This window comes from Taudactylus pleione, unplaced genomic scaffold (genome assembly GCF_031769625.1).
Source record: "Taudactylus pleione unplaced genomic scaffold, aTauple2 ptg000179l, whole genome shotgun sequence".
Lineage (NCBI taxonomy): Eukaryota > Metazoa > Chordata > Amphibia > Anura > Myobatrachidae > Taudactylus > Taudactylus pleione.
The window spans coordinates 25,359,187-25,383,855 of NW_028284581.1; the positions used below are offsets into that span (position 1 = coordinate 25,359,187).

General features: G+C 41.6%; 1 protein-coding gene across 1 annotated transcript in view; it reads left to right on the forward strand.

Moving 5' to 3' along the window:
- The first annotated feature begins 5,259 nt into the window (after positions 1-5,259).
- The window catches only part of DIPK1C (divergent protein kinase domain 1C), a 128,715-nt gene continuing 109,305 nt past the window's right edge, over positions 5,260-24,669 (forward strand). The window contains exon 1 of the mRNA XM_088475977.1: positions 5,260-5,663. Within this exon, the coding sequence (XP_088332103.1) occupies positions 5,487-5,663 (177 nt within the window). The 5' untranslated portion in view covers positions 5,260-5,486. The remainder of the gene's footprint in view (positions 5,664-24,669) is intronic.

The following is a 24,669-nucleotide window of genomic DNA, read 5'->3' on the forward strand; positions in this document are numbered from 1 at the left end:
GCAATGGATTCTTGCGTGGTGAGCGTGCATACAGGTCATGGTGGTTGAGTGTATTACTTATTTTTTTCTTTGAAACAATTGTACCTGCTAATTCTAGGGGGTAAATTTACTAAAGTGAGTTTTTAGAAGTGAGTTTTAAAAGTGATGTTGCCCATAGCACCCAATCAGATTCTAGCTATTATCTTCAAGAATGTGCTAGTTAAATGTTAAGTAGAATCTGATTGGTTGCTATGGGCAACATCACTTTTAAAACTCACATCTAAAAACTCTCACTTTAGTAAATTTACCCGAAGGCCTTTCTGAAGCTTTCCACAAGTGGTCCTTGGCTCTTGGACAACTCTTCTGATAATTCTTTTCACTCCTCTGTCAGAAATCTTGTGAGGAGCACCTGGTCGTGGCCGGTATATGGTGAAATTATGTTCTTTCCACTTCCAGATTATGGCCCCAACAATACTCAATGGAGCGTTCAGTAGTTTAGAAATCCTTCTGTAACCAATGCCATTATTATGTTTTGCAACAATACGATTGTGAAGGTCTTGAGAGCCCTTTGCTTTACCCATCATGAGATGTTTCTTGTGTGACACCTTCGTAATGAGACACCTTTTTATAGGCCATCAGTTGGGACTGAACCAGCTTATATTAATTTGCACTGACCAGGGGCAGGATTGCTTTCTAGATACTGATATATTTCAGCTGGTGTCTTGTTTTTCCATCCCTCCCTTGTTTGCTTACCAAAGAGGATGCAATCTAAAGGATCTATTAGTGGTCACTGATCCTAACAAGAAATTGAGAGTCAAAACGCACTGATTGAGCCAGAAACCCGGAGTGTTCAAGTGCTCTGGGTACACAAATTGCCAATTTATGCTGACAGGTAGGTATTTTCTTAACCCTCAAGACTCATGTAAATACACCGTTAAACATCTGGACTGTAACAGTAAGTTTGTCATCTATATTCTACAATGCCCCTACAACCTCTTGTACATGGGAAAGACTACAAGGATGCTCAAGGAAAGGATTGGACAACACCGATACTCCATCAAAAAATGCCTTCTCTCTAAAAGTGAGCAGTTGGAATTAAAAAATTTGCCAGTAGCTAGACATTTCTTGGAAAAAGGACACACTGTGAGTCAACTGAAATGTTTCATATTGGATCATATCCCTCCCATAAGGAGAGGTGGGGATCGTGAGAAGATATTACTCCAACGGTAGCTACAATGGATTTATAAATTGAATTGTTTGGCACCCCTTGGTCTCAACGCAGACTTTAAAATGGGATGCTTTTTGTGATTTGTTTTTCCGGATTTTTTTCTTTTTTTGGACAGAACATGTTGCGTGGATTTTCCATGCTACAAATATGTTCTTTCAATTTTCCATTTGTTGGTGTATACTACACCATCTTTTCATGTTTTCCCCATTTTCTGTGATATGTTTAATGTTTTTCTGTTATTTGTGCACCGCCGTGGGCTTTGTCATTTCGGATCATTCATTGACACCGCTATGTGTCCAGCACAGTGCTATGAGGGCTGATGCCAGCAGAACTTTCCAATATGGACTGCACTTGATATGTTAACTTGTCATACTTTGCACTACCGTGTGATGATTTCCTTTTTTGGATTTGCTTGTGTATTTTGTAATGTGTGGCACAACACTGGCGGCGACAGTGAGCACACCAACACCTCCGTGTGTCAGCTTTTTGTGCTCTGCTGCTGTTGTTGTTGGGAAGGGGAACGCAGCACAGGGAAGGTAGTTAATATTATCTCAACGTATAGGGAATTCAAGGAATATGAATACAATGATTATAAGGAAAGCCCCACAATTGTAAACAATAGCAAAGGTGCTCCCAAACAGTTAAGAATCCATAAGCAAAAAGAAAAGAGAAAAAAGACAACTACCATGGATGGGGCACACTTTGTCACAAATTATTAAAAATGAACTTTTATTATTAAATATGTAAAATTGGAGTAAGGTGGGGCAAGGAATAAAGAAAAAAAATATATAAATATGTATTTAGACTATAACTCATAATACATACAGTACAAGGTCCCTGAAAAAAGTAAAATACAAAATAAGCATGTATCATAGAACCATAAAGGTAACAGGTAGTGCCCATTGGATAAACCAATAACCTGTAGAGTAAAATTCAATACTGTTACCCAGCAATGTCACCATATGATGCTGAGTCAATATAGTCAGATACTGTCTAATATTATTGACAACATAATGAATGTGGAATATTCACATTAGATATCGTGTTTTGTCAAAAGAATTAGCAGCAGTAAATCTGAAAGTGCCTGTGCAAATAAATACATATATTTTTAAATAATCAACATCATAAAGAAAATAAAAATAATAATTATAACAGTCCACCGTATAGATAAGGACAAAAAACAATAAATTGCAAATAAATAGTGGACTTGTTCATAAAGTACTAAGTGCAAAAACATATATCAATAAAATAAAGGGCTCACTCGCTATGAATCACGGATGTCCCTAAGGGCAAATGTAAAACAGGCTATCCCAATATATACGTATTAGACACTATAATAAAGTTTTTTTGATGCTGATAATGAAAAGAAATACAAATGAAGGCGAATATACAGCATATATGGACATAATGTCATCAATTCATAGATAAATAACTGCATGAATCATTCAAAATAAAATGCAGCAGCACCACAGACCTCTATGTATTAAATTGCAATCTATAGTTAAATTGAGGCATGCCTCAGTATGCAGTAATATCTGTTAATATCCTCCCAATAATAACACTGAAGATAGAAAAATAGTGCCTGTGTACTTAACAGAACAGGGACCTGCTTTTGCCAGTCTTACTATTGTATTGGACTGGGAATGAGAGTTCCTGCCCTGCAGCACAGTGAAGAAACAAAAGTACTTGCTGTCAGGCCGGGCAGTGTACTCACCCTGTTACCTCAGCATTGCAGTGTGATAGTACATAGGCGGCAACTGATGAGAGTCTAGTGAAGAGAGAAAGGAATATAGAAACCTGTCTGTAAAAAACAGGGGAAAGATATACTGCCTGTACTGTAGCCCGTGCTGCACCAAATAGTGTGTGTATGTATATATGAATTTATGTTTTTAAATGTTAATTGTTGTGTGTATATATTTTTTTGCTATTATGTGTATTTTGGGAAGAGAGTAATAACCACACACACACACGCACAATCCCTCCCCCCCTCAACAGACCCCCACCCCCATTAGGGCTGCTTCCATAAATTTCCCGGGCTGGTTTTCCATCCCAATCCAACCCTCCCTGAGACTCATTCCAATGAGGCTATCAGACCAGCCATCAAAGCACTAATGAATGCATGTTCATTCCTGGAAGTCAGTATTAATGCAACCAATAAGCTGTTTAATTAACCTGATATGCAGTGATATAACTGAGTGTGTACTGTAATTGTTTCTGTCCTCCAGTTTGGTAGTACGCCTAACAGACACATATGGCGGCAAATTTACTAAAGTGAGAGTTTTTAGAAGTGGAGATCTTGCCCATAGCAACCAATCAGATTCTACTTAACATTTAACTAGCACTTTCTAGACGAGATAATATCTAGAATATGATTGGTTGCTATGGGCAACATCTCCACTTCTAAAAAATCTCACTTTAATAAATTTACCCCATTGTAACCCTGTCACCCATATTGTTAGGAAACAATTAGTAATAGAGCGAAAAATTAAGTAGTAAATTATATTGCATTCATATATATTCAATTATCTGAGGGTTTTATTTCTAATATTTGCTATACTTGATAAGTACATCAGATGTCGCTCTCTATGGGGCCTATTCATCAAACGATAAATGGCCCGGTAACCATGCGGAAACGCTAGTTTCCGCATATTTAATTTACCGGGCCATTCATCATCAGGGGTCCGATAGGATCCCCTTGGTATTCGGCAAACTCCGAAAACTGAACGTTTTTGGACTTTCCTGCCGAGAACAAGCTCCATCTTCAGACTGTCTTGCTCTCGTAGTCCTGCTCCTTCCTATGGGAAGGGGTTCTGGGGATGCGGAAAGGGATCCGAGCGGATCCCCCTGCAGTCTCACTACCTCCCCGGCGCTTAGGGGCATGCGTGACCCGAGGTCACGCACGGGTAGTCGGGACGATAGGGAGCAGGTAAGCAATGCAGCTACAGAAGTAGCTGCGATACTAACCACGGGGACAACTGCTTTTCGGAGCAGTTGTCCCCGCACCGGAAAAATGATGAATTGCTCCGGTGTCACGTTTACCTCGCTGCGAGTTGGATACTTAAGTATCCCTCGCAACGAGTTCAATACCTCATCATCGGAGGCCATACAGCCTTCGATGATGAATAGGCCCCTATAAGTGGTTACATCAGTTTACTACTTTAAACTAATTAAAATTATTACTGCATACATATTATAATATATATTAGCATCACTTCTGAGAAATAGATAGATAGATAGAGCAAGCAAGCAACACCTGTAATTGGATACACAGTATACACAGCACTGCTGTAATAGGACTCTCAGAGCCGCTCAGTGGCAGTGAAGGAGTTAAGTGAATGAGAAATGTATGAATTTCTCCTAACTCCCGTAAGACTTTTGGCATACTCTGAGCAGTCTTTTATTTTTACTGGGAAGAAATATGTATGTAATATAATCTCTGTACAAATATAATTTTCACACATTCGAGGTTTCACAAAATACCATATCTGTAGACTAATTGAATTTCCAGTCACCACTAATGATGCTAAATACATAATCAGAGCAGTTCATTAACATCCCAGCGAGCTAATAGGTTTCTTTTTCCTTTTTCAAAAAAAAATCAGCTATATGGTAGAGTAGGCACTAGACAGCATACTTTGCAGCAGTGAGTGTGAGCACACAAGGGAAACTGCTTGCATGTGTATAGGACACAGAAATCTGTGTGGTATTTTAGTATAACATAATAGCAGCATTGTGGGTGCGTGGTATCTGTGGGCACTGACTCAGAAGATTCATCAGTCTCCCTGACATCTCTATGTATACGGCTATCTATCTACACAGAGAAGACGGGCACAAGTGGAGCTCTACCCAGGAGCTCAGAGAGAGCTCCCTGCATTCCCCGGTGTGGCGAACGTAAAAGGCTGCATGAGAAGTGGATCTTCTGAGTGACATGGGGGAGAGCATAAGAACAAGGCGGAACTACGTGAGGTGGCTAATGCATAAGCAGCTTCAACAGCAGCAGCAGCAGCAGCAGCACACTGAGCCACAGAGAAGTGGTCACACAGGTCCAGGTGTCCATACAGAAAGCAGCAGCAGAGCTGGTTACTGCAGATCAGGGCCGGGATGCTACAACAGCAGGAGGGGCTGCGCAGTGCCCACCAGCAGGGGGCTTCCTGCTACCCCAATGCTACTTTGTAGCTGGTGCTTCTCACACACTCTGTATAATAAGAAGTCTTCCTCATAGGCAGCAGCATCAGGCGGTCAGGGTGCAAGACTATGGCACCAGTCTACTGATCCTACCATGAGGGTGATCACTGTCAAATGGCTGAGGTTAAAGATCTGGAAGAAAAACACTTTCCTCTTCCTGCTCTTCTGGGGTTCTTGCTGGATTTTCGTGAATACTTTTCTGTTTGTTCAGCGGAGCATGTTCTCCGATCAGTGCACCGATGAGGAGAGCAGGAAGATCCTGGCAGGACTGGTATGTAGTGCTGACCACAGTGCATTCTTTTCATAGACATATCTTAGCTGCTCTACTGTACTTAGAACTCGGATAATGCAGTGCTGCTGGCTTGTACTGTACTCTCCTTGTAAATCAGGGATGACACTTTTCTCTGTCCTTAGGACACAAAACTATCCCAGCAAATGCTGGGCTCAGCTCACTGGCCATATACTATTATTTGTGTGGGGCCAAATATGGGAGAAGCATATTTCAATATTTCACATGTAGTGTATACAATAAGTTCTGAATACTTTTCTGTAATTGGCTTATACAGATATAATGCAGATTAACATCTGGGTTATTCATAATCCATCGTTTGCACAATTGTTGTTTTACTGCTAAAGTATCATGTTCCTGAAGAGGAGAACCTGGCTTTAGTGGAGATGGGATATTGTAATAGCCTGAGTTACTATAGTTTCCATATTTGTATGGTACTCATGGTAAAATGTACTCACTTCTGAATACAGTGTTTATGGTGAGCAGTTAGTAAGTTGCATACAACATTATTTAGTACATCACAAACACATGACAAACGTGACATTTTGTAACAGTTTGCAGCTTACAGAGTAGAGCCTTGCAGTAATATAAAAATGTAAAAAAAAATACATAATTTTACTTATATGATTTTAAATATATTTATATTATTTTATAATAACAATATATTATTATTATTATTAATAATAATAATAATAATAATAATAATAATAATACATTTCATGATATTGCCAATAATGTCCAAAAATACTTTGGACAGATAATTACATTGTCAAAACATACAGGACAGGAAGAAGAACAAATGATTGTGAAAGTATGCATGCCTAGGGTCATTCCCAATTATCATGTCAAAATGTGTTAAGTGGGCCTTGTTGGAGGGGCATTGTTACAGGATATTTGGAAACTTCTTGAGAACAAACTGGAATAGTATTTTTCTAGGTATGTTTTGTATAGTTATTTTATTACCTTTTGTTGCTGTTTGGATAAGGAAAGAGGCTGTTGCATATACATCACTTGGACATCAAGCTCTAAACACATATAACTTGCAATTACTTCACTGACAAATACTGTGTCAGCGGAGAAAGCAGAGTAATAGTGTATACTTCGGAGCACGCTGAATATAGGTTGCTCACAGAGACAGGAGTTCTACAAGTTAATTTTATATCTGCACGTTTTACTACATGTATATGTCTTTGTGTGTTACATTGTATGCCTCAATGTGTAATAACTTTGGTTTAATGCATTTGTGTTATGGTTGAAACCTGTCTACCAACATAAGCCTAGTGCTTTGGAAAATAAATAAATAAATATAAATATATATTTATATATGTATATATATATATATATATATATATATATACAACCCAAAAAAAACACACTTTTGACCCTGGTGCCATCCTAAGGCAATTCATGTGTCCAAACACATGTACCAACGTCAGGTGGCACTCGTGGGATTTATCAGTAGAAAAAATTCAACAACACACTGTGTGAAGAGTCCTCTTTTTTTCTGCTGATAAATCCCATGAGTGCCGACTTACGTTGGTACATATATATATATATATATATATATATATATATTATACATGTTCTACAATGTTGCCCTTTATTACCTAACAGGTGCTGTGATTACCCCTATTTAAAGTGGGGGTGCTGTGCATTCTCAATAACTCTATGATCATGGAAACCTCAATTTTATCTGTTTTAATCTTGATATGTAAGTTGGTAAAGGAGATTGGTACAAGTATTGTATGTTGAAACATACAATATAGCTAATTATTTAGAATGTGAGACTGACTCTCACATAATTACATTGAGTAGTGCACAATTTAAAACAGTTTTAACAATTCATCAATACATTTTAATTATCTGCTGCTTGCCCTATGTGAACTCCCAGGAGCTGCATGCTGATACAGTTTTCCTGGGCCTACTTTGTGTTCTATAGCACCTGAATTTTTTTTTGCTCACCAGTTTAAAAAATGACTAAGTGGATGACGAATAAGAAGCCATATTCTAGCGGCTAGCAGGGAAGTGAGTCAAATGTTCTGGAAAAACAGCTGCATGGAGCAGCCTTTGGAGCTTCAGAGAGGGAAATGCTGGGTAGGGTAATTTTTCTCTGCCTACTTGGGAATGCAGTTTTAAAAATTATCAGTTCATAAATTACCAAAAATTGTCCTGTCGTTAGTTGGATAAATTATATCTATGTTTCCTAGATGTGGTTTCACCAGGAATTACTTTTTATTTCTTCAGTCCATTTAAGCAAATTGTATATATTAAAGACATATGACTAGTGCGCACCACGTCAGTGCACTACAAAGGCAGCAGGAACTTGGGCGCTGGCTGTGTCCTAAGAACTCACCCCTCCATACCATTGGATGCCTCTCAAGGCACCCCGCAAGATGAGCACAGGTGCTGCCAGAGAGCAACCGTGTTTCCCCTCAGCCATGTACCGAGTTACAGCATTAGACGTATCGCCTCCCATGCAGCCCTGTATATAGGTTTGTTTTCCTGGGATATTGGTAAACATATCTTAGAAATTTATTTTATGGGTTTTATAGGGAAAAAATGGATACATGTAGTAAATAATACACTTTTTTATGATTCATTCCAAACTACATTATGGCTTTTAGTGCAACTCCAGAATGCATGTAATCACCTAGTTCTTCTGATTACAATGATGTGTATTCTGTACAATGTCTGCCTCTTATAGAGCTCAAAAACAAGGTACAATATATTTTAGAGCTTTTTCTTTTACTCTTAAAAGTGTATTGCAACCATGCTGTATTTTGTATTGAAAATGTTATTTCAGTATCTTAATAACTGTCAAGACAATATTCTCTCTACAGTATGCAGTTTGAAACTTCATTACATTATTATATTGTGTACAAACAGGGTAATATGGCGTTGGGTGCATGATGTCATTACGTTGCGCGGGCTGCAGCACTGGTAAGTGCAGTGCTGATTGGAGCATCCTGACGCTCCATTCAGCGGCACAGACTGCAGGGTGCCTATCAGGAGTATCTAAAGGGCGCTTGTGCTGTGCCACAGCAGTGATCCTGACTGCAGTTTTCCATTTCAGTTAGCCTGCAAGCCAGAAGCAAAGGCCGTGGGGTGGCGACGCTCCCACCTACAGAACCATGCACTCTGTGTGTTGGCATCTGTCGCACGGATTCAGTATGATTGATTCAAATCTCGACAGCGGCATCCCGGCAGCAGTGAAAATCCCGATCGTCCAAGGTAAGTATTCTTTAACCTAATTCTACCCCCTAACCCTCCCTTAGGGGTGCCTAACCCTAACCTTCCCCCCAAGTGCCTAACCCTAATCCCCCTCTCTAAGTGCCTAAACCTAACCCCCCCTCCCTGTACCCTAAACCTAACCCTCCCGGGGGAGGGTGCCTAACCCTAAGTCCCCCCTGGGAACCCTAAACCTAACCCTCCCCCCCGCGCGGCTGTCTGCGCCCGGCGCCCGGCTTATCTTCGATCAGTAAGCCGGGTGTCGGGCCCCCGGCGTAGGTAAAATGACAGGCGGTGGGATTTCAATGCCTGTCATTTTACCCCTTGCCGGGATTAGACAGTCGGGAAGCAGACGGTCGGGATTCCGTCCGTTGGCTTCCCGACTGCTTCCCCTTTCGCACACCCCTAGTTACAACCCTACTACTAATTATAATTGGCAGCACCTAAGGGACAGCCCATGGGAAAAGAGAAGCTGCTTGTGTATCCTAGGTAACCTGCACAGGTGTCTGGCTGTTTTTAACACTGTCAACCAAACCCTTAGCTAAAAACACAGATGTGGTCATATGACCATTACAGAGTTCAACTCTAAGGGTGCATACACACTTGTACGATATCGGCCTGATTTGGCTGATTTAGCCAAATCGGAACGATAAATCGGCATATCGTGCAGTGTGTATGCCCAATTTGTGCATACCCGCGGTCGCATGCGATATCGTGATCGTGCGATTGTCTGTGCTGCACAGTCAATCATACGTTATCGCATGTGAGCCTGTTCAAGTTAATGAAGGACAGAACAGTGATTGTTCTGTCTTTCATTACATCTTTCAAGTGTGTACCGGCCATCATGCGATGTCCAAGCTGAAGACAAATCGCCCTGAACATCGGCACGATTGCCGGTCATTTAGGTGTATACCCAGCCTTATAATAACAAAGTTTTTTATGAAATGTGATTACACAGAACAACTTCCAATAACCAGTACTATAGGTAGAACAATGCGTGAAAGTAGGTAGAATGGGAAGCCATTGAGGACTGGAATTTAGGACCTCATTCAGAGTCGGTCGAAGCGGCCGCACAGTCGTACGCCACCGATGTTTGCTATACTGCGCATGCGTAAAGTTCGCAATGCGCGTGCGCAAACTGGCCCCTACGATCAGAAATTTCTCTCTCCTTGAACACAGCCAGGTCGGTAGTTTGAGTGACAGATGGAGGCGGTTGTGGGTGGTAACAGGGGAAGGTGCTTGAAAACGGGGGAGTGGAGATCCGAACGCAGGCGTGCCTAATTATGCGGATGGCGTTTTGTGGGAGTGCATAATTAACAAAGTAGCGTCATGGCACATGTGATATGGGAGGTTTTTACACAGACATGATCGTAGAGCTTAAGAGAGGGTATGGTCAACCTTAAGCTCTACGACCAGTTTCGATGGTTTCCGATGGTCTCGATTAATCCTTATATGCCCGGAGATGACGTGCAATGTGTAAGAGAAGGGGGCGTATTTTTTGTCTTCCGACCGCTTCCTCCCCTTGAGCGGCCAACTACCGATCCGAACTTAGGGACGCAACTTGCGAGGGAATCATTTGCATATACGGACCCTTTTCGCGTACGACCGACTCTGAATGAGGTCCTTAGTGTATATACAGTATGATATTTATACATATATATTGTATAAACATTTTCACCAATTCGCCAAGAATTTCCCAGCACTTTTAGGGGCTGATTCAAAGTTGGAAGCAAAACCAAAAAAGCAAGTAACTTTGGGGTATATTTACTAAAGTGAGGCTTTTTAGAAGTGGAGTTGTTGCTAATAGCAACTAAACAGATTTTACTTATAAATTATCCAGCACCTTCTAGAACAGGCATGTCAAACATGCGGCCTGAATAAACATTTTATGTGGCCCGAGAGTGTTGGCTCACATATATATTATATATGCGGCCCACACCCCTGCCACGATCGGAGCTCAGCTCCGATCAGGCAGTGTTTACTTTACAAGCTGGCAACGCTGGTTTCTGAAGCAATCAGAAGCCTCTGATCGCTTCAGAGGCCAGTGTTCCCAGTGATGCAGTGCGCGGATGACGTCATGACATCACCCGCATTGCCCGTGATAAGCAGAGCCTGCGCCTGCCGCTCTGGATCTAATTAGATCCAGTCAGCGGCAGCGTCTACGCGGGACGGCGTGGACTGGAGGGGTGCCCAGCGACCGTCGTGAAGAAAGGTAAGTACTGCACAGACAGGTGAGTGGGGCCTGTTCTATACTGGGAGGGGGCACAGCATAAGGGGCATTACTGGGAGCACAACATAAGGGGCTCTGCATAAGGGGCATTACTGGGGCCTCTGCATAAGGGGCATTACTGGGGGCACTACTAAGGGCATTACTGGGGGTACTGCATAAAGGGGCATTACTGGGGGCTCTGCATAAGAGGCAGTACTGGGGGCTCTGCATAAGGGGCACTACTAAAGACATTTCGGGAGGCTCTGCGTAAGGGGCATTACTGGGGGCTCAGCATAAAGGGACATTACTGGGTGCTCTGTACTAGGGGCATTGATGGGGGCCCTACTGAGGGCATTACTGGGGGCTCAGCATAAAGGGGCAGTACTGGGGGCTCAGCATAAAGGGGCATTACTGGGGCTAATGGCATTACTGGGGGCTCTGCATAAGGGGCATTACTGTGGGCACAACATAAGGGGCATTACTGGGGGCTCTGCATAAGGGGCACTACTAAGGACATTACTGGGGGCTCTGCATAATGGGGTATTACTGGGGGCTCTGCATAAAGGGCATTACAGGGGGCACAACATAAGGGGTATTACTAGGGGCACAACATAAGGGGCATTACTGGGGGCACAACATAAGGGGCACAACTAAGGACATTACTGGGGGCTCTGCATAAGGGGCATTACTGGTGGCTCTGCATAAGGGGTATTACTGGGGGCACAACATAAGGGGTATTACTCGGAGCATTGCATAAGGTGCACTTCTAGGGGCATTACTGGGGCACTGCATAAGGGGCTCTACTAGGGACATTACTGGGGGCTCTGAATCAGGGGCATTACTGGGGCACTGCATAAGAGGCAGTAGAGACTTTACTGGGGGCTCTGCATAAGGGGCATTACTGGGGGCACTGCATAAGGGGCACTAAGGACATTACTAGGGAACTGCATAAGGGGCATTGCATAATGGACACAAATTCAGGGGGCATTGCAAAAGGGGCTCTAATACAGGGAGGAATTGCATAAGGGGCACTGCATTGGTTTTTAATTAATAATAAACCTTTCAAAATTGCATATAAGACTTTTTTTTTGTTGCTGCCCACACACTCGTAGACCTTGAATATGCTGCCTGGTATCTATTTTGAGTTTGACATACCTGTTCTAGAAGATAATAGCTAGAATCTGATTGGTTACTATGGTCGGGCACGCCTCCACTTCTAAAAACAGATATGCCTTTGTATCTGGAACAAAACCATGTTACAATGAAAACGATGCAAATACATTTATTTTTTCATGCAGGGTAATGCTGGCTGCTATTGCATGGAGCCCAGAAATACTGGGAAGCTTTGTTTTTAAGCTGCAATTTGTATTTGAGTTTGTACATGCCCCTCTCATTTATAAATCTCTCTGCCCACTCTAAATGTGCCTCATCTGCATTTCCACATGGTTATTGCAACTCTTTTTTGCTTTCCACCCAACTCATGATTAGCCCCATAATGTGAACCAACAGTATCACTGCTGTCAGCTGTTTGTCAATAAATACTGTTACACATAATAAATATGCTCAATAGCTGTGACGTTTTTATTACAATTTTGAAGCAATTAAATATCCATATTTTTATGTGTGTAAGAAACACACAATTCTCTATTCGTAAATTAAATCAAATGTAGATTTTGCTAAAACTTTATGAATTGTATTTAAAATGTGGCAAATGTATCAATGATAGCTGAGTTAATCTACATTTTAGTAGACAATAAAAATGTCTTTAATCTTTTTAGCTATTAAGGTATTGTACAAACAGGAAAAGGTATAGCCTGGGGCCATGAAACTAATGCGTAAGTTATGGATGCTGGCTCACCAGGGTCATGCATGTCACTAACTTCAGGTGTCAGACACAGCTTTATGGGGTTTTTTCTTCTTTTCTGTCAAATTGCCAGTCTGGGAAACCGAAATATATTACCTGTCTGTGAAAGGCAGTACCTTAAAGCTTTATTTATTTATTTTATTAACATTTATATAGCTCATACATATTATGCAGCACTTTATATAGACTTTGTAGTCATTCATATCAGTCCCTTTCCCAGTGGTGATTACAGTCTACAGACGTGGACAGATTTGTTGTTAACCTTAAAATCTGCCCAATTTTGTTTGATTGCCGGGACAACAAATCGAGTGATTTTTCGGCAAATCGAATATCTTTGCTACACTTTCCGCAGTTTTTTATTAGAAGTTGCCAATTTTCGGCCACACCGCGCTGACTTTGCAAATGTCTGCCCATAAGGAAAACATAGGGAATATGGGCAGATTATTGACAATGCACTTACACTGCTCAATATCAGGGGATTGAGACCCACATTTTCTGTCTTTTATGACCGAATGGATGATCAAAGGAATGTGTTTTTGGACCATTTTATCGGTGAAATACAGAAATGATCGTTCATACACGAAAAGCCGAGATCCGCGAAAAAAGCATTGCCGATTGTGTGTTTTTGCCTGCCGGAAACTTATCTCCATATTCAATTCCATCCGCTTTTCGTGTACGCGGAAAGTCAATGCAATGTAATAGGCGAAAAAGATTCACCTCTGAATAGCAGAAGAAAAGAAGTGCAGCATTTTTATTTTGGGGTGCAAAGGTGGGGAAACCACTCAGAACCCTTGGGACAGCCCCCCAAAGGACAACTGCATCAAAAATTTCAGGAATAAAAGCAAACAACACCCCAAAAATGTACTTTGAATTTGGGGGCGAAAAAGCACAAAGTGGGTGGACAAGTGTCAAAACGCTGGAGATAGGTGAGCCTATACTGTGGCAAAAGGGAAGTGTCCACGACCCTCCTATATAATGGGACTTCAATTTCAGCGCACACAGTGACATCTCTATTGGTACACCTGCCCCTTTACATTTGATTCTGAGCAGTGCGCAGCCCTATGAGAGCTGCGGCTGCAAGGAGGAACTACACCCGATATAAGGAGAGCCAGGAACTTCAGCAGCGGGTGCTGAGGACCTCCCCGCCTGCTGCCCAGCTGCCAACCAGCGCTGCCGCGCTCGGTAAGTGAGCACTGGTGTCCAGGCACACTGTGACACCTTCTTCTGACAGATCTCTCATGACATTTCAAGCTCTATGCTTTAGGCAATCCTCGACCAAAGGTTTAATTCCCCTCTTATATTCGTTGTTGATTGAGGAGTCTTTGCGTAACTCCCATGAGATTGCTTGGGAGGCAGACTTGGGAGATGCATTGGATGGGGATGATTGGTCAGAGATTTGTGAAAACACTACCTTCAGTTCGATTTGTGTTAAAAAAAAGAGAACATCTATAAACTATTGTATAGATGGTGCTATGTGCCTTACAGCCTCAGCAAAATGCTCCCAGATATATCGAATAGATGTTGGAGAGGTTGCGCCTCTGAAGGCACTTTCCTCCACATTTGGTGGTTGTGCCCGAAAAGCTTAAATCTTTGGCAAGGGAGCACTGGTTTCATCTCCCATATTCTCCAAATCCCCTTCCCATGTAAACTTCATTTTTTTCTCCTCCCTCTGGGTCTTCCTATAACCACCAGGCATTATGATAAATTAATGTCACATTGTTTCTGCTACCACTAACCAGATTGCCGCTGACTGGAAGCAACTTGGTCCTCCTTCTTTACATCCAATATTATCCCGTATCTGGTACATACACTGTATGGAATATATGACCAGTATTATTATCAATTCCTCCAAATCCTTTGATATGGTTTGGGGCTCCTGGCAAACTTCACAAAACTAATTCTCCATTTGAATTAAGTAAACTTACATCATTTCTTAGTTTTGTGCCCACCCACCTGCACCTTTTTACTCTGTTCTGTTATTGTTTCCGTATCTGTCCCTTTCTCCCCTTTCCTCTTACTGGTCTGCCACACCGTCTCCTCTCCTTACTTCTCCCTCCCCTTGTCCTCCACCATTTATTATAAAACCGGTCACTATGTCATATGCTAAATTCTGATAGATATTGCTGGTGTTCTGTTTATGACACTTGTGGTCGTCTTTTATATCATTGCTCCCATTTATTGTGACAGGAAGAGAGGACCAAGCTATCTATTGACAGGTGCAGAAGTCTCATTGAAAGCTACAGAAATTGCCTGATTGCAGTGATTGCCCCTAAAGGTTGTGCAGCAAAATATAATGTTTAGGCACAGCAGACGGAGCCAGAGGCGGCGGCAGCAGCCAGTGTTTCACTATTTTAGTAACATTTTTACATGGTTATAATTGTGCTAATTCGATCACCACGATATGTGGATTTAAGTATAGTGTGAATAAAACGCATATATTTTTTATTATTCCAAGAATCTATGGTTCATTGTCATATGTTTAGCTTGACTATTATACCAGCTATATTGTTATCTCTTTACTAATAGATTTGATCATCACAACAGGGGTTTAGCTGAAATACATAAACACAGCGACTGATGATTATATCACATATGATTGAGAGCTCGCTGGTTTTAAACACATTTATGGGTTTAGTGCATACTTGCCTATTTTGAAAAAGCATTTCAAGGAGATTGTGAAAGTAACACCTGTGAGCGTAAAGTGGGTGTGTACTGCTACATCTGAGGGGCGTGCCATAACATTTACTTACATCTAAATGTAAACGAGCCCTAAAGCAGCATTTACTTGTTTAGGAAAGCATACTGATACTTTTCAGAAAATGCATGTAGTCTTAGGGATCATTGTGCCTTATAAACAATGCAGAGAAATAATACTAATGATCCCATTTGAATGTATATATCTCTGTTTTTTTTTTTTTTTTAATACAACAGCTACAATATGGGGGTTAGGGGCAATCAGCGGGATTGCTAGACTCTTCAGGGAATCACGGAGATTGCTACTATTTCAGGGAGTCTCCCTGACAATCATGGAGAGTTGGCAATCATGTGTTACGGGTCCCATAATTTTTGTCCATGCCATTTTCAATTGTTTATTGTTTAAATTATACTGTTGCAGTGTTAAACCTCAGGGATCACCAACAGTGCATGGTTTCCATTTTTCCTAGTTGGTGTACAGGTCTATTCATTATTGGCTGACACATTTTAAAAGCTTCACAGGTGGAGCTAAGTATTTCACTTGTAATTCTGTGAGGACACCTGGAAAACATGCACTGTTGTTCCTGAGGAATGAGTTTGGGAAACACTGTGCTGTGGAATCAAAAATCTAATGCAAAGGGGATAACTTTTGTTAGAAGCCTATGAACCTACCAGTATGTTTTTGGAGTGTATTTTATTTGGTGGGGGGCACTGCAGTACACAGGAAAACTGCGGATCATGAATGTGACTTGTCCTTGGCTTTGAGGCGTGGTTAAAAAGAAAGTTAATTTTACCTTTCCCACTGGTCCGGATTACTGGTGGGGACCTTCCAGCAGCCGCCGGGAGCTCCTGGAAGTGCTGTCAGTGGGCGCTGATGGCACTGAACTGCAGAAAAACTGGTCTATCTCCCCCGCCTCATAACTCTTTCAACTGATCAATGTGATCATGCTAATGTAGAAGATCCGGGTGCTGCGTTTGAAGATGCAGCATTGGATCACTGTCGTGACCACCCATCATGATGGTCACAACCATTGGCCATCTGAGTGAGCCTAAGCTGACTCAGACTGGCCACCTGGACTGCTCAGCCAGGGCCAGGAAATCTGTGTTGGAATATGCAGCTCCTGGCCTTGACATGCCTGCAAATGTTTTTTCAAACGGACCGGGTGACTGTCCCCTCCTTGCCCCCAAACAGCTGCAGTAAGATTGAGCGATCGTGCAGGTCCCGTCCTGTGCTTGCTCAGTCCCCCGCCATCAAAGATATATGCAAGCCATCATTTTGCGTATATCTCTGAATCAGGCCCACAATCACTACACAATTTTCACAAAAGGGGTCACAGAGCAATTTGATTCCAAGCAAAAGAGTGTGAAGAAATGCAACAGTAAAGTAAAGATGAATTAGCCCTGAGTGTTATAGATAACCATAGACAGGATTGTTGGTACATTAATTCAGATGCAACAAGGCATTTCAGCTGCAATGAGGAATTGTTTACCAAGTTAACCCAATGTCACCCTCTCAAAATCAAAGGAACAGCAATCAACTTTGAAACCTGAAAGTTGGGATTAAAATTAAAGTCACAGAAATCCAAGACGTGCTTTATGTACCAGAAATGGGAACACATCTTATAGCCATCAGTGTCCTAGAACATAGAGGTCACACAGAATTCAGTTGCATTGTTCGAAGCAGAAAAGGGACAGTAGTAGCTACAGACACAAGGTGTCAACAATTGTATATCCTAAATGCACAGTACTGGAAGAACAACTGAGTCACAGTCACTGGAAGTCTGGCACAGAAGATTTGTTCACCTTTGAAGGTCGATTTGTGGAACTAAGTCAAACATTTAATAATAATTAAAAAAAAAACAAATCAAAATGATCTGATAGTAAATATGTGATTTAGCCCCCAGAAACACAACATTGATGTTGATCGATTTTCATCGATTTTAAATAAATAAAAAATAGATTAAAATTGACTTTTAGTAAATATATCCCTCAGAATATCAACATGGGCATTACATTGGCATGTGAGATGGCAGCATTGTGAATGTTAACAGCATGTCGACATAACATTTCTCATGCATTTTAGCCCTGACCCTAACATGAGCTGCCATAATTTTGACTACATACCCCATCTAATGGATCTACAGTAAAATGGGCATTTTAATATGTAATACCTGCTAAGGAGTTTCCCAAGTACACACATAAATGGTTAGGGAAGATATAAGATAATTGACGGATCATATGGGGACTTTTTTCCTCTTCAGTCTATTCCACAATATTAATTCAGACCTAAACCAAGGCTTCCAAACCAAATTCCAAGACATAACATGGCTCAGGTTGCAAATAGAAAAAAAGGAAAAAGTTAGACTGACAGCATGCGTTGGAGGCATGTTCATTTTCATGCATTTATACCTGTGAGGGAGTAGAATGTGTTAAAATACATCTGCATCATTGTGAATCCTCACATCCAAAGCAAAGTATATCTTATATTATTCCTATGGCATTTCCTAGCTCTCTGCTGTAAACTAAGAATTGCAACTAACTTATAAATACTGTAGCTAGAATTGCTACATAGTTGCAAACAGCACATGTTAAGTGACTATGGATAAAGAGGTTTGGTGTTTGGATCCCTCGCAGGCAGGGCCGCCATCAGGGGGAGACTGCCAGGACTGGAGTCCCGGGCCTGGACACATGGGAGGCCCACCTGCTCCTACCTCAGTAGCGCACGCAGGAAGGGGGGGGGGGTTCTGAGTACCTGGAACCCCAGCTGGGGGCATGTAGGCAGATGATGCTCCCTGGTCGATTCAATTGTGTTTGTAAATACAATGAGAGCATTCGGGCAGCATATTTCTGCCTGTCACTGACACTCGCCACTACATTGTGACTGCACGCAGCATCCGGCATGCAGTCAGTGGGGTGATGGTGATGGGTGAGGTGATGCTGATTGATTAAAGACTGCAGCCATGCACCAATCACAGTGGTGGGATGTATTCATGCACTGGTGGATGGCAGATCTATGGTATAATTTTTAATGGGAGATGGACACGGATTTGGGGTGTCATTTCTAATGAGAGAATGTATGTGTATGAGTGTATATATATATATATCTATATATATATATATATATATATATACATGTATATATATATATATAATATACTATATATATATATGTGTGCGTGTATATATATATATATACATATATATATATTTATATATATATATGTGTATATATACCAACCAGCATTGATCCGGCACTCGGGGTACTAAAAAGAAAATAAATGCCCTGGTGCCCTCCTGTTAAAGGAGACCGTGTCCCCACAATATACACCACACAGCAGGCGGCTCGCGAAGACTTGTAGAAAAGTACAGAATTCTTAATCAATCTTCATTAACGTTTCGGGGTATCCCACCCCTTCCACAAGATGCAATCTTGAGGAAGGGGTGGGTTACCCTGAAATGTCGATGAACGTCGATGAAGATTGATTAAAAATTCTGTACTTTTCTATAAGTCTTCGCGTGCCACCTGCTGTGTGGTGTATATGTATATATATATATATATAAACACTAATCCACGGTACTCACCATTCCTAGTTTTGGGGTGCAACATGGTTTGTGACCACATTCTTTAAATAGAAATCACAGGGGCTCTGCACTCACCATAATAACTAATAATAATAATAATAATAATAATAATAATCATAATAAACAGTGGGGTTTTGGTTCATGAATTGATCAATGCATTTAAGCTTGCAGCCCGCGTCACGGGACCCCACTTTACTGCAAGTCCCTACTCTGTTGCTCAGAATTATAACATGGAGATAGCCATCACATTAGTGTTAAACTCAGTGTATGCTATCAAGGTATAAAGCTCACAGCAACTTTGCTTTTAAATGTGAGACAGTTACCAAGCACACCTGTTGCAAAGCACCTAGGAAAACAGCTGACACAAGTTAGATAACTAGTTAAAAGGGGTGCATGAGAAAATGTGATCACAAAAATGATTAATTATAAAAATGAATCATAATAAATAAAAAGCACTAATCCACGGCACTCACCATTCCTAGTTTTGTGGTGCAACATGGTATGTGACCACATTGTTTAAATAGAAATCACAGGGGCTCTGCACTCACCATAATAACTAACAATAATAATAATAATAGACATAATAAACAGTGGGGTTTTGGTTCATAAATTGATCAATGCATTTAAGCGGGGTGCAAGCTTAAATGCATTGATCAATTCATGAACCAAAACCCCACTGTTTATTATGTCTATTATTATTATTATTGTTAGTTATTATGGTGAGTGCAGAGCCCCTGTGATTTCTATTTAAACAATGTGGTCACATACCATGTTACATCCCAAAACTAGGAATGGTGAGTGCTGTGATTTAGTGCTTTTTATTTATTATGATTAATTTTTATAATTAATCATTTTTGTGATCACATTTTCTCATGCACCCCTTTTAACTAGTTATCTAACTTGTGTCAGCTGTTTTCCTAGGTGCTTTGCAACAGGTGTGCTTGGTAACTGTCTGACATTTAAAAGCAAAGTTGCTGTGAGCTTTAAACCTTGATAGCATACCCTGAGTTTAACACTAATGTGATGGCTATGTCCATGTTATAATTCTGAGCAATAGAGTAGGGACTTGCAGTAAAGCGGGGTCCCGTGACGCAGGCTGCAAGCTTAAATGCATTGATCAATTCATGAACCAAAACCCCACTGTTTATTATTATTATTATTATTATTATTAGTTATTATGGTGAGTGCAGAGCCCCTGTGATTTCTATTTAAACAATGTGGTCACATACCATGTTGCACCCCAAAACTAGGAATGGTGAGTGCCGTGATTTAGTGCTTTTTGTTTATTATGATTAATTTTTATAATTAATCATTTTTGTGATCACATTTTCTCATGCACCCCTTTTAACTAGTTATCTAACTTGTGTCAGCTGTTTTCCTAGGTGCTTTGCAACAGGTGTGCTTGGTAACTGTCTCACATTTAAAAGCAAAGTTGCTGTGAGCTTTAAACCTTGATAGCATACCCTGAGTTTAACACTAATGTGATGGCTATGTCCATGTTATAATTCTGAGCAATAGAGTAGGGACTTGCAGTAAAGTGGGGTCCCGTGACGCAGGCTGCAAGCTTAAATGCATTGATCAATTCATGAACCAAAACCCCACTGTTTATTATGTCTATTATTATTATTAGTTATTATGGTGAGTGCAGAGCCCCTGTGATTTATATATATATATATATATATATATACATATACATACATACAGTATAATTTTATATATATATACTTATATAATTGAAGGGTGAATATGGAGACCCCTCCCGACAAACCCTGAGCTTGCCCCTGTACCCCTCGCTACGAACCCCCCCAATGGAAAATAACAATGAGTGACTGACAGGCCCAGCCCAGAGATGCCCTCCCACTCCGCCTCCTACCAACACCGTGGCCGGACACTCAGGGGGCCTGTCCACATCTAGTACCGCCCGCCTGCCTGCCCGCTACTATCACCTCGAAAGTGAGTGATAGGCCTAGCCGGGGGCCTGCTGCTACAAGCACACTGCCCACTGCTACCCTCCAGCATGAGTCACTTCTCACCCAGCCTCCATGGGTCGCCCTCACGCTCTGTCTCTTACCTACATCGCAGCCGGCCCGCGCAATAAAGTTTTTCTTGTCAGCCGGCGCAGTGTGACGGCATGCCGGGCTGCTGAATGAGACAAGCAGCGGCGTGTGAGGAGGACTGAGGAGCAGCCAGAACAGAAGAAGGAGCGAGGTAACTAAGGTAAGTGTCTGGGGTTGTGGGGGCTCAAAGGGAGTGCAGAGTGTATGCTAATGCAGGAGGATTAATAGGCATATTTATCACAATTTGCAAATAAATTGTGGTTGTAATGCAGATAAATGTGACTACATCCCACATTTGCAAATATTATATGTATATTTTATAATTATCATCCTGGATTGGAGCTTGCGAGAATGGTCTGTTCCTGCACATCCCCTCCCCGCACTTCTCAAGTAATTTTTGCAAAATATGCCCTGAGAATGTGTTGCACATGCCACTGCTGTGCTCCTGCCTCAATGCCCCTGCACTCAGAACCAGCTTCTGTGATCAGCCTATGTGTCTAAATAGACCCACAGGCTGATCAAAGAGATAATAAATAATTATAATAGAAAATAATCAAATAAAACTCAGTGATCGATGAGCTCCTTCTGTGACCCCCAGTTCAGTCAGCTGAGATGCCGGCCGGGACTTCATCGAGACCCTCCCTAGTGAAGTGGGAGGGTCTCAATGAATCAATTCATGAGGTTCAAGTCATTGTGGCCCCACTGCTAAAATAGGGTGGCTATCCACTAGAGAGTGCATTATCTGGGCCCCTTTATAAATATATATATAGTAAGTACTTATAATGCATGCATGATTATGTACCAGATTTATAATAGCAATGCACTGTAGTGAATACACCATAGTCCTGGGAATGCAGTATAATGTAACATATGTATAATATTTAGGCACATAATTGTCTATATATAATTCATTAATGCACTGTTATGTACATATAATAGGGGACCCCTGTACTGAATGGCCAGTGTCTAAATCTCAGTGAGAACTTCATTAAGTCTAGTAAAGGTGAAATACATGCCATTGTGAGAAAAAAATAAATAAACATTCTAAGTTCTTTCTACTGGCATGACTTAATTGTAGGTTAGTGAATAAACGTAGAACTACAGTACAATGCCATTCCAATCACTGACAGGAAATGCGTTCATTATGTTAAAAGTCCACAGCCAACAAAAGGAGGGGACAGTGGTTGTCATGACCACTGGCGTCACTAGGGGGCCGCACTGGGTGGCACCATCCGAGGGGGTGACACCAAAATAACAGAGCTGCTCTGCTATTTTGGTGTCACACCGTCGGATGGTGTCACCGTGACATGGAGAGAGGCAGGGACAGATTGTGGGCTTCCCCAGCAGCTGCAGGAGCGCTGGGGAAGCCCACCGTGTGCAGAGACCAGGAGGCGGTAATGCCCCCAATATCGGCACACATGCGGGGCATGGCTTCGTGGGCCATGGCCATGCCCCTTTCTGCTAAGCCACGCCCTCTTTCGAGAGCGCGTCTACGGCGCGCACAGCAATTAAGCCTTGTCACACTGGGTGTCACAAAGGTAAGTGACGCCTCTGGTCATGACCACCCACTAGGATTGTCAGGAGGACGTATCTTGGTGTAGATTCTATAGAAGTGAACCGAGCATCCATGTTCATAATTGGTCCTGCTCAACCAGGTAACTGACCTTCTAATAGTGCAACAGTGCATGTTTTGAGTGCAGTCTGGAACCTGACCCACACTTTGAGGTGGCAGAAACATTGCCTGATTGTAACGTCCAGCGTTAAGCCAGAGTTTTTTTTTCTGATCACAGGATAATAAATAATCCCCAGGTCCAGGATCACTCTCTGTTTTATTACCTGCTAAGCTTCACCCAATACCTTAGCTGTTATTTAATGGAGCTGGGGCCCCATTCAAAGCTCAGTATGATGTAAAGTAAAGAATAAGTGCTGGACCCAAAGGACATAAAGCAGAGAAAGGAATCAACTACATAAACCAGTAATTATCCGTGGGCCTCAGGTGAAGGCTCGGAGGGCTGCTTGTGGCCTAGAGGTATTTGTTACCTGTCACTCTTCTTCAGCAATTTTTGTAGCAAGTACAAACATAAAAAGAAAGTGTCTAATGCTATATTAGTGCTATAATAAGAGAAATTAACAGACTCTATTTTTTGGATTCTGTTAACTAATTAATTTTTCAGTCATTTTATATAAATTTTGCATAAAATAATTTCTTTATAGTCTCTAAGAAAGAAACTGCTTTGAATAGACAGGTTTATGCAATCCTTTATGCAATCCTTTATGCAATCCTTAAATTAGAGAAGTTCCCTGAAATATGTATCTTATAAAAAATCTTTATGGAGTAATTACTGTATGAGTGAATAATAAATCTCCCTTAAGGATAGTGGAAAATCTAATCTGGCACTTTTCTATTTATAGAAAGAATTAAACTTGTTCAAGTGGTTACTATTAATATATATACCGATCAGCCATAACATTAAAACCACTGACAGGTGAAGTGAATAACATTGATTATCTCATTACAATGGCACCTGCCAAGGGGTGGGATATATTAGGCAGCAAGTGAACACTCGCGTAACAATCTGATCAAAGGGCCAAATTGTGACTGTTAGATCACTGGGCAGAGCGTTTCCAAAACGATAGATCTTGTGGGGTGTTCCCGGGATGCAGTGATTAGTACATACCAAAGTGATCCAAAGAAGAAAAAGCAGTGAACCAGTGACAGGGTCATGGGCGCCAAAGGCTCATTGATGTGCATGGGGAGTGAAGGCTAGCCTGTCTGCTCCCATCCCTCAGAAGCGAAGGCTAGCCTGTCTGCTCCCATCCCTCAGAAGCGAAGGCTAGACTGTCTGCTCCCATCCCTCAGAAGAGCAACTGTAGCAACAATTGCTGATAAAGTTAATGCTGGCTATGATAAAAAGGTGTCACAACAGCTTGCTGTGTATGGAGCTGCGTAGCCGCAGATAGTTAGAGCAGAGCCATAACTAGATATTTTGGTGCCCTGTACCAGAAAAAGCATTGTCCCCCCCCCAATTTATTAAATAGGGACATTAGCAAAGAGAGGTGTGGCCTTGTGGTGAAGCCAAGTGGCCTTATTATTCTGTGAGCGTGCACTATTCCCTATATACTGTACAGTACAGCCTGCTTTTCCCTATAGACCCAATACAGTTGAATCCCTCTCTGCACCCCCAGAGCTCCAATGAAGGAGCAGTAAGTCAGAGGATCAACTGTTGCACTGCACCTACACTGACGGTTACTAATTTCCTCCAAGTACATTTTCATATGCCATGGTCTCCAAGGTTGGTCTGCAGAGATTTCTGCTCGGAATTGATTTCTGTTTTGCAATGATTACTGTTCTGC